Here is a 14,751-nt window from a genome sequence, read left to right as displayed (position 1 = left end):
ATAGGGGTACCAGGCAGGGTTGCCCCCTATCGCCCCTGCTATTTGCTCTTGCAGTGGAGCCCCTTGCAGAGATGATTCGTCGAGCGCCCGACATTCATGGTATCACCCATGGCGGCCAGGAAACAAGGTGGCGCTTTTTGCGGACGATCTTATCCTCACGCTTACGCGCCCTCGAGAGTCTCTCCCGGCACTGCACAAGGCCCTCTGCCTCTTCGAGGGGGCCTCTGGCCTCAAGATCAACCATGACCAGTCCTGGGCCCTTAATCTTACCATTCCGAAAGAGGAGATACCCCCTCTGAGAGACATGGTACCCTATTAGTGGGCCGAACACCATGTTCGCTATCCAGGCCTCCTGTTGACCCCCTCCTTGGACACATGGACATCGGTGAACTGGCGGGAATGTCGAAGATCGGTCCTGAAGACCTACGGAGGTGGAGACCTTTGATGTTGTCGTGGTTGGGCAGACTCAACTCCATCAAGATGTCTGTCCTCCCCAAACTCTTGTATTTGTTCCAATGCCTTCCCACTCCTGTTCCACTCCATTGTATACGAGTCCTGCAGCGAGACCTGCCGTCCTTTATATGGGGTGGAAGGCAGCCCCTGTTCTCAAAGAAGCTCCTTATGACACCGCGGGATAGGGGGGGACTAGCCTGCCCTAATTTAGTGGACTACTATTGGGCCTCGCACCTCCGCTTCGTAGTGGAGTGGGGGATGAGGGAGAGCGAGAAGGGATGGTTGCATATGGACCGAGCAGTAACGGGGCGAACCATCTGGGACCTGGCTTGGCTACATCGGACGGCCCGATCTAAGAGCGCTTATATGGCGGTGCCCACGAGGACAGTCCTAGAAATATGGGACAACATAGCTGTGTCCAGGGGTCTTACCACGTTTCCATCCCCACACACCCCCATAGCGGGGAACCCGCTTTTCCCGCCAGCCCATCGAACCCGTGCCTTTGACAAATGGACACAAGGAGACTGCAGGGTGATCTGCGACCTATACGAGGGGGGCGCACTTAAGACCTTTGACCACTGTCGGGAGGAGTTCCGTGTACCACCAGAGGCGAGATTGCAGTATGCCCAGCTGCGACATTGGGTTTCAGAGGGGGGAATGTATCAGGCGGCCACACGCGAATGTACCCCTTTTGAGAGGTTGGCGCGCTCTCTGGGGGGATCAAAAGGGCTGATCTCTCAGATCTATCAGATTTTGCAACATCCGCCGACTATACCCTCTCACCCATACCAGCACCAATGGCAGCTGGCGATCGGCATGGACATAGAACCCTCGCAGTGAGATATACTTTGGCGAGATATCCCAAGATATACCGGAGCATCCCGCAGAGGGAAAATACCTACAAGCTCTTGACTCAGTGGTACTATATGCCTCAGCGACTTCATAGGATGTTTCCCACTTCCTCTCCCCTGTGCTGGAGGTGTCAGTCTGCATCTGGGGATTTTGTCCATGTCTGGTGGGCTTGCACAATACTGACCGTTTTTTGGAAGGAGGTCCTTAGCCACATCAGGGAGGTGCTGGGGTTTCCCCTGCCTGAAGCCACGAGCACGATCTTACTTGGCATCAAGTCGGCCAGTCTTAAGGCAGTCACCCGCAGTGACTGGGTTCTGACTCTCCAGATGCTGGGAGCGGCTAAGCAGCTTATAGCCCTATACTGGAAGAGAACTGAGGCCCCCCAATTGCAGCCTGGTTTGTATGGCACTGGCACGTCATAATGATGGAGCTTTTCACAGCGCGACTGCAAGCACGTGGCACACGATTTAGGGCAGTCTGGCAGCCCCTAGTCCAATACCTTTGCTCTATAGAACATGCACGTCACATGCCTACCAGGCTCAGAATGCTGGGCCTCTTTGAAGATGCCATTGCTCCTCCTGACCCCGGTAGACTGCTCCCCTAGACACCCCCGGAGGTGTGGGCGTTGCCTTGGGCCTTCCCCATTGCTCCCCCCCTTAGCACACACTCTCTTTGCTTTTGCTGTCCCTTCTTCTTCTCTCACCTCTAGTGTTCTACTTTCCCACCCTTTTTTTTCTCTTCTTTTCTCTGATTCTTGGTTACTCTTATGGCTACCGAGCCCAGTTGGGCTGTCTTTCAATGTTGGGCTAGTTGCCCGTTCACTACTTGTCAATGATTTAGGAACCCGGGTTGTCTGCATGTCTGAAAGATACAACAGCTTGCATCATGTCACGCGGCCGGCCCCAGTGGGGTTGTAGGCAAGACGCTGTGTAAAACATTGCTTTCCTGTGCAGGCCCTAAGGCCCCAACGCTGAGTTACTTCGCGGCTGGCCCTGTTCATGGTTGTAGGCTTAACGCTGTGTATTAACAAATCTGCAGCAAGTGTTATCGCCCGAAAATAAAATAGAATTGAACAAAAAAAATAGGAAAATCTTCAAATTTTAAATGATTTAGTAAAATTATAAATTTTCGGTTTGCTAAATTTACTTGTGATAGAATTTACAGACTTTGTATTACGGTTGTTGCATGTACCATAAACGCGTGTAATGACTGACCAGCTGCGTTTCTTTCTATTCTGGTACCCGGGCGTCATTAACCGATCCCCACGCTACCTCCACACTCGCATAACTCAGTTGCGTGTGTACAGTGACCACAATCGGTGCTCCGATTAGGTGGAATATGGTGAAACAGCCTCCAAGCCCCGGGGACGCGCGCTTCTTTGTTCTGCTCGTGTGTTGGGGCTGAGATCTCGGCGTGGTGGTATGGGGGTATACACTGCTGGACCCCACTTGTGCCAGGGGCCGTGGGCATCCCGAGTGCTTGCGGGCGTACATCTTAACAACCTCATGTCTGTGGCACTGTGAGGAGCTGTGTGCTGCTTTGGGTACTCGGGGACGCACCATGTGTCCATTCTCTTGCAAGCAAGCTCCCGACACGTACATCTCTTCACTGCGCGTTACAGGGGCGGAGCAGGTTTAGACACCCCATGTCGTCTCTGATGCCACGCTTTTTTTGGGGGGGCTGGGGCCATCTCTTCAACATTCGCTTGGTGGGGAGCGAGGGAGGAGGGGTTTAGGGGTTGCTTCCACCGTGTGTGTTGCTGTGAGCTCTTTGCAACCCTGCACCTCCAGTGTGATGGTGTTTTGGCTTTCCTGCACGTTTCGGACGTGGTGCTACTTGTGTGTCGTGTGGGGTGCTGGTTTAAGCATCGAATGAATGAACAGTGTTAAGAAGGTGCGCAGAACTACCGAAGTCCCGTCCCTGTAACTGGGGCTCCAGTTCCTTCTAGTGTTAGACAGGAATCAGTTTCTTGCAGATCCAATGGTGCTGGACTCATTCATTTAGGCTCCGTTCGGCAGTGAGTTCAGTGGGGGCTCAGTTCATCCCAGGTGGTGAGCGGAGGCCGCTCTCGCTTGGAGTGGATGTGAACCTCTTGCGCGGTTCAAGATGAGGTCAGCGATTGGGGAGTGGCATTGCCCCTCTTGTGGTTTCACAGTGGTAGTACTCCCCTCTGGTTTCGTTGCGTGTTCGGGGTACCATTGTACTCCTCTTGTGGTTCTGCTGAGCCTTGGGCCCAGTCCTGCGGTGGCAGTGCGAACTTCTGCTGGTCCTGGGTTGCAGTGCGCCCCTCTTGCGGATCCCTGCGGTTCGCTGTGTCATTGACCCCATTTTGTAGTTTCTCTTGCGGCATGGGGGCATCCCTGCCAGGCTCAGCCCTGGTCCCTGCAGCCGGCGCGTGGGCACTTGGACATCGTGCCGGCGAGGCGCCATGCCCAGGCTCGCACGGCTCTCTGTGGATACTATTGGCAGTTTACTGCACTAGCCAATGAGCCTGTGGCTCGAAAGGAATTAATACATGGGAAATATGCACTGTTTTTATTTCACGTAGTATGCTGCGCCCTCCATTGTCGCGCAGTGACGCTCCACACAAGCCCGCCACAGAATGTAACCAGAACTTCGTTTCTGGAAAAAAAGTTAAATGTGGCTAGATCACTGTTTGAGAGAACCCTTCCATCAGAAAATCAGAGTGCAGCAGTCACCATCAAAGAAAGGTGGTGGCTTGGTGTTGTGTGTGTGTGTCTGGCCCTGTGTGTGTGTCTGGCTCTGTGTGTGTGTCTGGCTCTGTGTGTGTGCCTGGCTCTGTGTGTGTGTGTGTGTGCCTGGCTCTGTGTGTGTGTGTGCCTGGCTCTGTGTGTGTGTGTGTGCCTGGCTCTGTGTGTGTGTGTGTGTGCCTGGCTCTGTGTGTGTGTGTCCCTGGCTCTGTGTGTGTGCGCGCCTGGCTCTGTGTTTGTGTGTGCCTGGCTCTGTGTGTGTGTGTGCCTGGCTCTGTGTGTGTGTGTGCCTGGCTCTGTGTGTGTGTGTGCCTGGCTCTGTGTGTGTGTGTGCCTGGCTCTGTGTGTGTGTCCCTGGCTCTGTGTGTGTGTGTGTGTGTGGCTCTGTGTGTGTGTGTGTGTGGCTCTGTGTGTGTGTGTGTGGCTCTGTGTGTGTGTGTGTGGCTCTGTGTGTGTGTGTGTGGCTCTGTGTGTGTGTGTGTGGCTCTGTGTGTGTGTGGCTCTGTGTGTGTGTGGCTGTGTGTGTGTGTGTGTGGCTCTGTGTGTGTGGCTGTGTGTTTGTGTGTGGCTCTGTGTGTGTGTGGCTGTGTGTGTGTGTGTTGGGCTCTGTGTGTGTGTGTGTTGGGCTCTGTGTGTGTGTGTGTTGGGCTCTGTGTGTGTTGGGCTCTGTGTGTGTTGGGCTCTGTGGCTGTGTGTGTGGCTCTGCCTGTGTGTGTGTGTGTGTGTGGCTCTGTGTGTGTGTGTGTGTGTGGCTTTGTTTGTGTGTGTGGCTCTGTGTGTGGCTCTGTGTGTGTGTGTGGCTCTGTCTCTCTCTGTGTGTGGCTCTGTCTCTGTGTGTGTGTGTGTGTGTGTGGCTCTGTCTCTGTGTGTGTGTGGCTTTGTTTGTGTGTGTGACTGTCTCCGTGTGTGTGTGTGTGTGTGTGGCTCTGTCTCTCTGTGTGTGTGGCTCTGTGTGTGTGTGTGGCTCTGTGTGTGTGTGTGGCTCTGTGTGTGTGTGGCTCTGTGTGTGTGTGTGGCTCTGTGTGTGTGTGGCTCTGTGTGTGTGTGTGGCTCTGTGTGTGTGTGTGGCTCTGTGTGTGTGTGTGGCTCTGTGTGTGTGGCTCTGTGTGTGTGTGTGGCTCTGTGTGTGTGTGTGGCTCTGTGTGTGTGTGTGGCTCTGTGTGTGTGTGTGGCTCTGTGTGTGTGTGTGTGGCTCTGTCTCTCTGTGTGTGGCTCTGTCTCTGTGTGTGTGTGTGTGTGTGTGGCTCTGTCTCTGTGTGTGGCTCTGTCTCTGTGTGTGGCTCTGTCTCTGTGTGTGGCTCGGTCTCTGTGTGGCTCTGTCTCTGTGTGTGGCTCTGTCTCTGTCTGTGTGTGTGGCTCTGTCTCTGTCTGTGTGTGTGGCTCTGTCTCTGTCTGTGTGTGTGGCTCTATCTGTGTGTGTGGCTCTATCTGTGTGTGTGGCTCTATCTGTGTGTGTGGCTCTATCTGTGTGTGTGGCTCTATCTGTGTGTGTGGCTCTGTGTGTGTGGCTCTGTGTGTGTGGCTCTGTCTGTGTGTGTGTGGCTCTGTCTGTGTGTGTGGCTCTGTCTGTGTGTGTGGCTCTGTCTGTGTGTGTGTGTCTGTGTGTGTGTGTCTGTGTGTGTGGCTCTGTGTGTGTGTGTGTGGCTCTGTGTGTGTGTGGCTCTGTGTGTGTGTGTGTTTGGCTCTGTGTGTGTGTGTGTGTTTGGCTCTGTGTGTGTGTGTGTGTTTGGCTCTGTGTGTGTGTGTGTTGGGCTCTGTGTGTGTGGCTCTGTGTTGGTAGCTTTTTCTTGTAGGTGGGGCTCTGTGTGGGTGGCTCTGTGTGGGTGGCTCTGTGTGGGTGGCTCTGTATGTGTGTGTGGGTGGCTTTGTGTGGGTGGCTCTGTGTGTGGGTGCAAATGCAATAGGTCTCGCATTTGCGAGAGATTAAGCTATTGGCATTGTAAATGACAATGCCATTTATGTATATGTTTCAAAAACATAAATAAAAATGTCATGAGCAATGCCAATAGCTCTAACTTTAACAATGCCGAGACCATTGCATTGTAAATGCTTGTTTATCTAAGGACTCAGGAAAGGTTTCTTCTTCTGAGATTAATGAAGAGGACAATGAAAAGGTTGCCAGAATATAAATTACTCGGCACCTGCGAAAGTGTCCCTTTAAAGTTTTTAAGTTTATACCTTTTACTCACAAATAATCTCGGAAATCCAGTTTTATCAAGGTCGTTCTATTCATTCAGCAACATACATCTTATTATTCTTCATAGCGGCAAAGCATCAGGAGATGGAGAGTTATTGAACGTAGAAATACTCTCCTTTTTCTTGTTCTGTGCCTTTAAACCCAACCGGTCTCATATGGGAAATTACCTCTTGTAATTGAGATCCTTGTATAGATTTTCTGCTGGCCAAAGCATTTTAATACTCATCATCAACTTCGACAGCACCTTGAGAAGTATCTGGAGGCAAAATGGTAGAAAGTAATGCAAAGAATGTTCTAAGCGGTAAATATATTTTTGCTGTTGTTGCTCTTTTAGTACGTGCCTATCGATAGACCTGTAGCCAAAGTATATATAGAGTATATAAAAAAGATGTCCTGCTACCACTTGCATAGTGTAAAAGTTTTTGTTAGGAGAGCACATAACTGTATGATGTAGCCACCTGGTGTGAAAACATAGGTAAGGCAACATGTAAGACTTAAATCCAGGCATAATTAAGGCCTACGTCTTTCTCCTGCAGAAACAAGAAAAGGTCCTGCTTCAGTGAGGGCCAGGAATGAGCATATGTAGCTTAAGCTGCCAGGTCCCACAACAGTTGAGTCCTGCAAAGCAAATCAGCGGAAAATCCCACCTAAGCTGCTTCCTGCTTCACTGCAGAGGCCTCTCTAGTGCTATTGAGTCTTGGAATGATCAAACACAATTTTGTCTTTAGTTCCCCGCTCACTACAGAGAAGACATTCAAAGCCGAAACCACAAACTAGTGAGAAACCCTGCATATGCTTCTTTTGGCTTTACCTCAGAGACCCGCTACAGCAGGGACGTGGGGTGTGTTTTAAATATATATGCTCCTTTAATTACAATACCCTGCAGCAAAGGGAAACGCTAAGACACTTACCCAATACACAGTAACTCCAGCCGGAGGATTGAACGGAAACAGGTTTTTTTTGGTGTGCTGAAGAATATAGAAGGAAGAGCAGGCCAAGCTTTTATCATTAAAAGGGTATGAACATGTTGTACGAGTCATACAAGTTTTTTTTTTCCAGTTGCATATACTAGGGTGGTCTGCTCCAGCAGGCTGACTATTTCAATTAAGTAAGGTATGTAGTGATGAAAGTGGGTCAAACGGTTACATTGCTGGAAGTCAGTACTCCAAGAAAACAGTGGGGGTCACATATTGTTTGAGTAGAAGTGGAGTAACATTGGAAAGGTTCGCGATGTCTCTTGTTCCAAGGCATCAATAAATAATATATTTTTTTGTTGGGCAAAGTACCTACTGATCAACTGATTTGATGCCCATAGAAATTGCATGGGCCCATCGGATGAAAGACCTACTATACCAAGTACATGGATCACTATTCTGATTAGCTCAAACTTCTTTAAATAGCTTCTAGAAACTCCGACTGGAAAGACTAGCTGCTACCAATTTGCTCTGACCCAATAATACTGCTCAGTGTTATATTGTAGTGTCAGTTCCAATCCTGTTCAAGTATCTGTTTATGATCTGAAACCTAACTATTTTTTATTAATTCAACCCGTATCTACCAACCTGCGAATTGCTGCTGAAAATAGTTTTGGTGTTCAGATGAAACCAGATTTATTTTTTTGGCAATATATTTAAAAGCTGCTATAAAAGACTCAAGTTTCCTTTGTTAGTAGGGTGTGTAGTTTTATAGGTAAATTGTTTGGGCGCAGTGCCTAAGAATACATTTGCAGTTGTCCATGTTGCAATTGACCTCAATTTAAATTGAAGTATCCGTTATTTACCTGTGGGATTTATTTGATTGGGACTGTATTGAGCCATCCTATGGCCTGTTCAGTTACAGAAATGGGATAACACAAAATGTGCTCTTAAAATGGTTTATTTTAAACCAAAATGTTTTTGCTGTTTTAGGTCAAGATTTTGATCAATCGGCAACTACAGATTTTATTCTCTGATGTTTTTGACGAAAGACTGGAACAGTTAACTGAAAGAGTTAACCAAATACAGTGTGGAAAGAAGCATGAGGAGCTGGCTGCTAAATGTCTTGTAAGTTACAATGTCATTGTTTTAACATTTTAATCATATTTCCAGTTTTCTCAGAAACACTATTTTAATGCATACTTGGCTATTAATTGATTAAATAGTCGAAATTGCTATTGTAAACCCTGACATGTGAAACATAAAGTGAACATCAGAAATATAACATACTTTTTGCAATAATCTCTTAACACAGCCGCTGCAGGCTGATCCTGAACAATTTGTTAATCTGCATATTTGATATCAACATAGCCGTGCGTAATGTTTTTGACAGCAAGTAATGTATTAAAACCGATTCGCTTTTGTTTCGTTTTGGGAAATGTTTCACAATGTAACAACATATTTATTTGTAAAATAGAAAGTCCTGCAATTATTGAATCTTCCGCCCTGTAAAGGTGAAATCACTTAAAAATTACAACACTTAATTCTTGCCACTGCTAGTTTTATGTACTCTACAGAGCCCCCTTTCAATATCCTATATAGTTTCTTTGTAGTGTTTTAGAAGAGTTACAACTGCTCTTTTTGTGACATTGATCACCATCTTCATTCGAGGAGTAACCACTGTGTAATGAGTCACAATAAAGTTAAAACTTCTGCTCTTTCCACTCCCAGGATTTTAACAAGAAAGAAAACCTCTTTTGAGGGGCAGACCAACCTATTCACAGAAGGCAGAGGAAACTTAGTAGATAGTCCTGCTCCATTCTCACCTACTGAACTTCCCTTTACACCTAAGCAACACCAACACACACTATGGCATTTATTAGAAGTTCCAGGCTAAATTCTAGTCCCTGTGCAAATGTGTTTGCATAGGGTCCTGAATTATCAGTTGTGTGATCATTATCACTCCATCTCACTTTTCCCCTGATACATTCCAGCAGTTCTAACTGCTGACATTTTTTTGGTTGGACACAGCCCAGAGTAAGAGCAAAACATGCAGAATTCAGGGTTTTAAAAAAATTATTCTACATATTATGACTCTTTTTCCTGTTGATAACTCGTAACAAGAGTACTCGGGGGAAATGGTATTTACCTCCTGTAGTATGTACCCCAACCTACTACGACAAACTTGTCATGACGGCCAATGTAAGTTATCTTTTACGTCTAGCCTTTTCAGTAGCTTTTGATTGCCTCCTTCAAGAAGTAGACTGCAAGGAATCCATGGAGTAGGGCACATGGTGTAAGCTCCTACTGACTCTTCAGTTTCAACAATTTGTCCTCTGTGCATTCCAAGGACACGCTTACTTTCACATGCACAGGAGAAACTAATCAAATGCTTTAGTGGCAGTCCTTTCCTCAGAAACACTTGTGTGCTGGGGGATATCAAACTGGCAGGGGTCCTCCTTATCTTTTCGTCTAAGCAGTGAATTAGAACTCTCTTTTATGTTAACAATAAAGAGGTTAGACTTGATGATCACTGCTTTCCATGTCTTAATTTGGCTATGATCCTGACCTAGATAGTCCAGTATTTCCTTAGACTTATTCAAATTCCTTCGCCCCTCATTTGGTGCTCCCAGAATTTTAGAATTTATGACTTTGCTAAACAATGTCACTAAATCCTTGTACATTTTCCTGCCTGCCCTAGCTTCAGTTTTGGGCATTCCAAACTCTTTGTACCCACTTCCTGGTACCTCTCATGGAATCTGGTTTACCTAGTGGGTGCACTGTATATTTGTCTTGTTCCCTGTGTCTCTAATGTAGATGCCTGTGTCTCATCCCATCCCTTGTTTTCTGCAGCATGGCCATTCCCTGTGGCAAGGGCAAAACTACCCTCCGTACAGAGGCTAATACACTTCACACCTTAGTCTATCAGAACTGAAATGCTTCTCTAGGAGTGGCGAAGTCCTCAAACATTTGAAAGAAACAGAGCTTCTGGTTGGTTGTGGCATCCTGCTTAAACATGAAAAAGGAATGATGCAATGGCCTTTTTAACCTGTACCCTCGCCGGTCAGAGCCCTGGCCCTATGAAAAAACTCACCTGTGACATTGTTTCACAAATCTACAAAAAAACAAACCACAAGAAATAATTCAAAGGGAAGATGGAGTGATTAGGTTCAACACTTTGTATCTAAAACCTTTGTAATCTCGCCTGCTGCTTGCCATTGGTGAACTCCTGCATTACTCTTCTCTCCTTGTACCTTATTGGTCGGTACTCCCAATACATCCATTCCGTTTTATTGGAAGGATGACTGACCAACTACAATTTTACTACGCAGGAAGTGTTCTTGTGTTGTGTTCAGGGACTACTTGTTTTATTATGTGCCACTGATATTTTGTCACCACAGCGTCTAGCACTGTGTCGGCTTCATGAGTTTTCTATTTAAAAAATAAATAATAATAATTATAACCAATGCGCCCGCTTCACAGGCCCCTGTACATAAGTTAAATATGCCTGGGTGTCGTGCTTTGTATTTTAACATGACACCCGTTTTAGCATTATTTTTTAATTACTGTGCTTGCTTTGTTTTAGCACGGTGCCCGTTTTTGTTTACAGCATGGGCGCCGTGCTTTATATTTGAGCACTGCCCCTCTCTTTTTTTTTTTTTTAACAGTATTGCAAATGCTTGGTTTTAATGGTATTTGAATGAGTTCTCTATGGCTGCTGTATGATGCTGTTTGGCCCAGGACCTCAGCACTGGGTCACGCCTATGAAGTAATCGGATGTAAGAAAGCCTGAACTGAAGCACATACAGAGGGCCCACCCCCCCCATTCTTTTCCCTCCAAACCGGAGTTTTTTATGTTGTTGTAAACAATAAAATAGTAACAACGATGAGATCACAGCAACAACCATATTATGCAGAGCATAAATAAAGACTATGCTTGCACATGTTTATCTTAAACAGCGCCCTTGATGTATGGCCTTTATTTTTTCTATTTCAGTCCCCCTCCCTATTCCCTACCTCCTTCCCACTACCACCCAAAGCGCCCCCCCCCCACACACACACACACTCTAGTTCGGTTTGGGGTTAAAGGGCCTCTGTTTGGGGTGGGGTGGTTCTCTGGTTGTACCAGGGTGATTAAGCCGGATGTATCCAAACTGATGTCCTGAACCCTCCCACCCCACTTTTCTTTTGTCTGACTCACCTCCTCAACTGCAGATATTGACTCTTTTGGTTAGTTGTTGGTCAGTACCATTGACCCTGAAGACTGATTTCTTTGAGAAGATATGCCTATGCTCCGACCTGTTCTACCGACGATCGATAGAGGAATTTTTCGAGGGACGGGCAGCCATTTGCTAATTTGTTGGTCCTGGTCCTGGTCCTTGATTGGACGTTTGTCAAATATCTCTTTTTGGTTTGTTCTGCATTGTGTTAATTTGTGTCCCTGTGCGCATTCACTTCTGTGCAATAACACTAAGTTAATAGCATTGCGTTGAACCTCTAGTAACGCCTTTAAAAACAAAAAAATAAAACACTATGCATGTAATTTATACCCTACAACAAGTTCATGCTTGTGTTGTAATGTATGGACCATGCAACAATGTGAACCTTAGTTGCGTAAAATACTTACGCCCATTTTCCGAGTTCTGCCGATGTATAATGTAAGAGATTCATGTCCAGTTGTGTGTGCTTGAATGTGTCCTTACGCAATATAACTGATGCTCATGTAAAGGGCTCCAGTACCTTTGTGTCGAGTCTGCGCTAAATAAAACTGCAAAAGAAAAAACAAGCATTTGCAATGCAATAGGTCTCGCATTTGTAAGAGTTTGAGTTATGATTGTAAAGAAAAATGCCTTTTTTGTGTAGAAAACCTGCAAGCAGTGCGCAAACAAGCACTTTGTACTTATAGCCCTTTATTTATTTTTATTTATTTATTTTATTTTAAAAGGTTTTCTATATCGCTGGCTAGACCCAGGGGTATCAGACTCTTTACAGGAATGTGAGGAGGTGCAGTATTAAAAAACAAACAAAAAACATTTGAATAAAACAAGAGCTAATATAACAAAGAAAGCAGGCAAAATGCGAGAGCTATTTACAAAACACTATATTAAGCTAACGTGGGTAGTCAGAACCTAGGTTGGGGTGAGGGTGAAAAAGAAGAGATAAGGAGGGGGAATAATAGAGTAGGAGTTAGGGGAGTAGTAAATCAGTAGGAGGCCAATCGTTGGGCTAGGAGTCATATTTAGGTATAGAGAGCAGGGAGGGAGAATGGGGGGGAAGAGTAGCGTGAGGGAGGGGTGTTTGGGGGGAGGAAAGTGGAGGGGATGGAATTGGATGGTGGTAGAGGGGGACATGACGGGTCGCAGCCCGTGAGAACTGTGTCAGAGGTAGGAATTAAGGACCCCAGTATTTGTTGAGGAGGAACAATTTGAGTTCTTTTTTGAAGTTGAGGTAGGAGGGTTTAGAGCGTAGGTCTTTAAGCAGGGAGTTCCAGATGGAGGGAGTTACCGGAGAAAGAGCGAGCTTGGGTGCCTTTCTTCTTTAACATGGGGGGGATAAGAATGAGGGCGTTAGTGTTCCTCGTCAGTCGTGTGCAGCCTGCTTTGTGGAGTTTATCTGAGAGGTAACGTGGTGTGTTTTGGTGAAGGGCTTTGTGCGTGATACATGCAATGTTATAGGTGGATCTGCCTTCGATGGGTAGCCATTTGAGAGTTTTCAGGGCGGGGAGATGTGGTTGAAACGTTTGTAGTCGGAGATGAGTCTAGCAGCTAGGTTGAGCACAGATTTAAGTGGAGCAAGGTGGACTTTAGGTGTTCCAGCGAGGATAGCGTTGCCATAGTGGATTCTCGACAGGACCAGCGATTGGACAACAGTTTTAAAGTCATCTGCCGGGATGAAGGGCTTAATTTTCTTGAGATGACGGAGAGTGAAGAGTTCTTCTTTGTCCGAGGTTTTTATGTGGGAGGTGAGTGCAAGGCTATTATCAATGGTGATGCCTTGAGGCTTTACTGAATTGGAATTGGTTAGAGAGCAGTTGAGAGCATTAAGGTCCGAGATCCAGTCTTGTATGGGAAGTGGGTTGCTTTTAGGTGCGAAGAGAATAATTTCAGTTTTTTTAGGTTTGAGTTTGAGACGATTATGGTACAACCAAGATTGGAACTTGGTCAGAGTGTCATTTAGATGAAGGATATCGGAGTGGGATTTAATCTTATAGTAAAAGTGTGTGTCGTCGGCATAAAGGTGGCAATTTATTCCTGCGTTTTTGAGGATGAGTCTGAGTGGTTCCATGAAGAGGTTGAAGAGCGCAGGCGAGAGAATGGATCCCTGGGGGACACCGAGAGAGATCGGAGTGGGGTTGGAAAGGCAGTTCTCAATTTTGATTTGTTGGGTTCTGTGTTGGAGAAAGGAGATAAACCAGTTGAGGACATGGCCATTGAGGCCAAAGCGGACTTTAAGAGTGTTTAGTAAGGCAGTGTGGTTAACAGTATCAAAGGCAGCGGATAGGTCGAGGAGAAGGCATGATTCACCTTTGTCAAGGGAGTGATGTATGTCGTCCACTATATTGAGCATGGCAGATTCTGTGCTGCATCAACGCCACATTGTAGTGAGTCAAAGAGGTGAAAGGGTTGATGTGATTAACTAGTTGGAGCAGGGCACATTTTTCAAGGTCTTTGGAGAGAAGAGGGAGGTTAGAAATGGGTCGGAGGTTATTTGGGTCGTTGGGATCTGCGCTAAGATTTTTGGGGATGGATGTGATTTGACCCCGTTGGAGGGGGACGGGAACACACCCTGTGGCCAGGGTGGAGTTTATAATGGTGATCAAGAAAGAGGCAATGATATGGTTTAGGTCTTGGACAAGGTTAGGGGGCAGACCGTCTTTGGTGTGAAATGATGGTTTTAGCTTAGCGATGATGTTGTAGACTTCATGTTCGGTGACAGAGTGAAAATTCTGCAAGGAGGCATTGTTTTTTCAGGTGGTAAGGTACCGGACAAGAGATAGGCAGGGACAGGGGGAGGATTTGAGGGGGAAGGAGATTCGGGAGAAATGTCATAAGAAAGTAGTCTGTAGATTTAAGATGAAGGATTGGTCTATTTTGGTGATTGTATCAGAGAAGAACTTAGCAATTTCTTCGCATTTCTCAATAGAGGCCGTCAACTTTTGGGGGGGCAGAGGATGTTTGATTTTTGACAATGCTGAAAAGTTCTCTAGTTCTATTTTTGGCTCTATCAAGCTGAGTGCGGAAGAAGGCGGACTTTTCATTGAGGATGTGCTTTTTGTATTTGGACCTAGCAGATCGGAGGAGGGCTAGATGGGAGAGGGACAGGTGTTGCCTCCATGTTCTTTCAGATTGTCTAAAGGAGCGTCTTCCGTTGTTGAGATCAGAGTTGAATCAGGATTTGGAAGGTATGTTTCTTTGGGTTTTAAGTACAAGAAGCAAGGCTGACAGTGAAAAAGGTGCAGTTACTGCGTTTACGCACCTCTTGTAAGTTTTCAAAATGCATAAATAAAAGGCATTGTCCTTTACAATGCCAATAACTCGAACTCTCGCAATTGCGAGACCTATTGCATTGCAAATGCTTTACACTATTTCTAATGAATCTCTTTTTAATCTTTTTTTTTTTTTTA

General features: G+C 46.3%; 1 protein-coding gene across 1 annotated transcript in view; it reads left to right on the top strand.

The window, feature by feature from the left end:
- Positions 1-14,751, top strand: part of ATF7IP2 (activating transcription factor 7 interacting protein 2) — a 334,949-nt gene that overhangs the window by 102,317 nt on the left and 217,881 nt on the right. Inside the window, exon 4 of the mRNA XM_078663103.1 lies at positions 8,121-8,255. Within this exon, the coding sequence (XP_078519229.1) occupies positions 8,121-8,255 (135 nt within the window). The remainder of the gene's footprint in view (positions 1-8,120; positions 8,256-14,751) is intronic.

Source organism: Lissotriton helveticus, chromosome 10 (genome assembly GCF_964261635.1).
Source record: "Lissotriton helveticus chromosome 10, aLisHel1.1, whole genome shotgun sequence".
In the NCBI taxonomy this organism is placed as follows: domain Eukaryota; kingdom Metazoa; phylum Chordata; class Amphibia; order Caudata; family Salamandridae; genus Lissotriton; species Lissotriton helveticus.
This window is presented reverse-complemented; position numbering and strand designations above follow the sequence as displayed.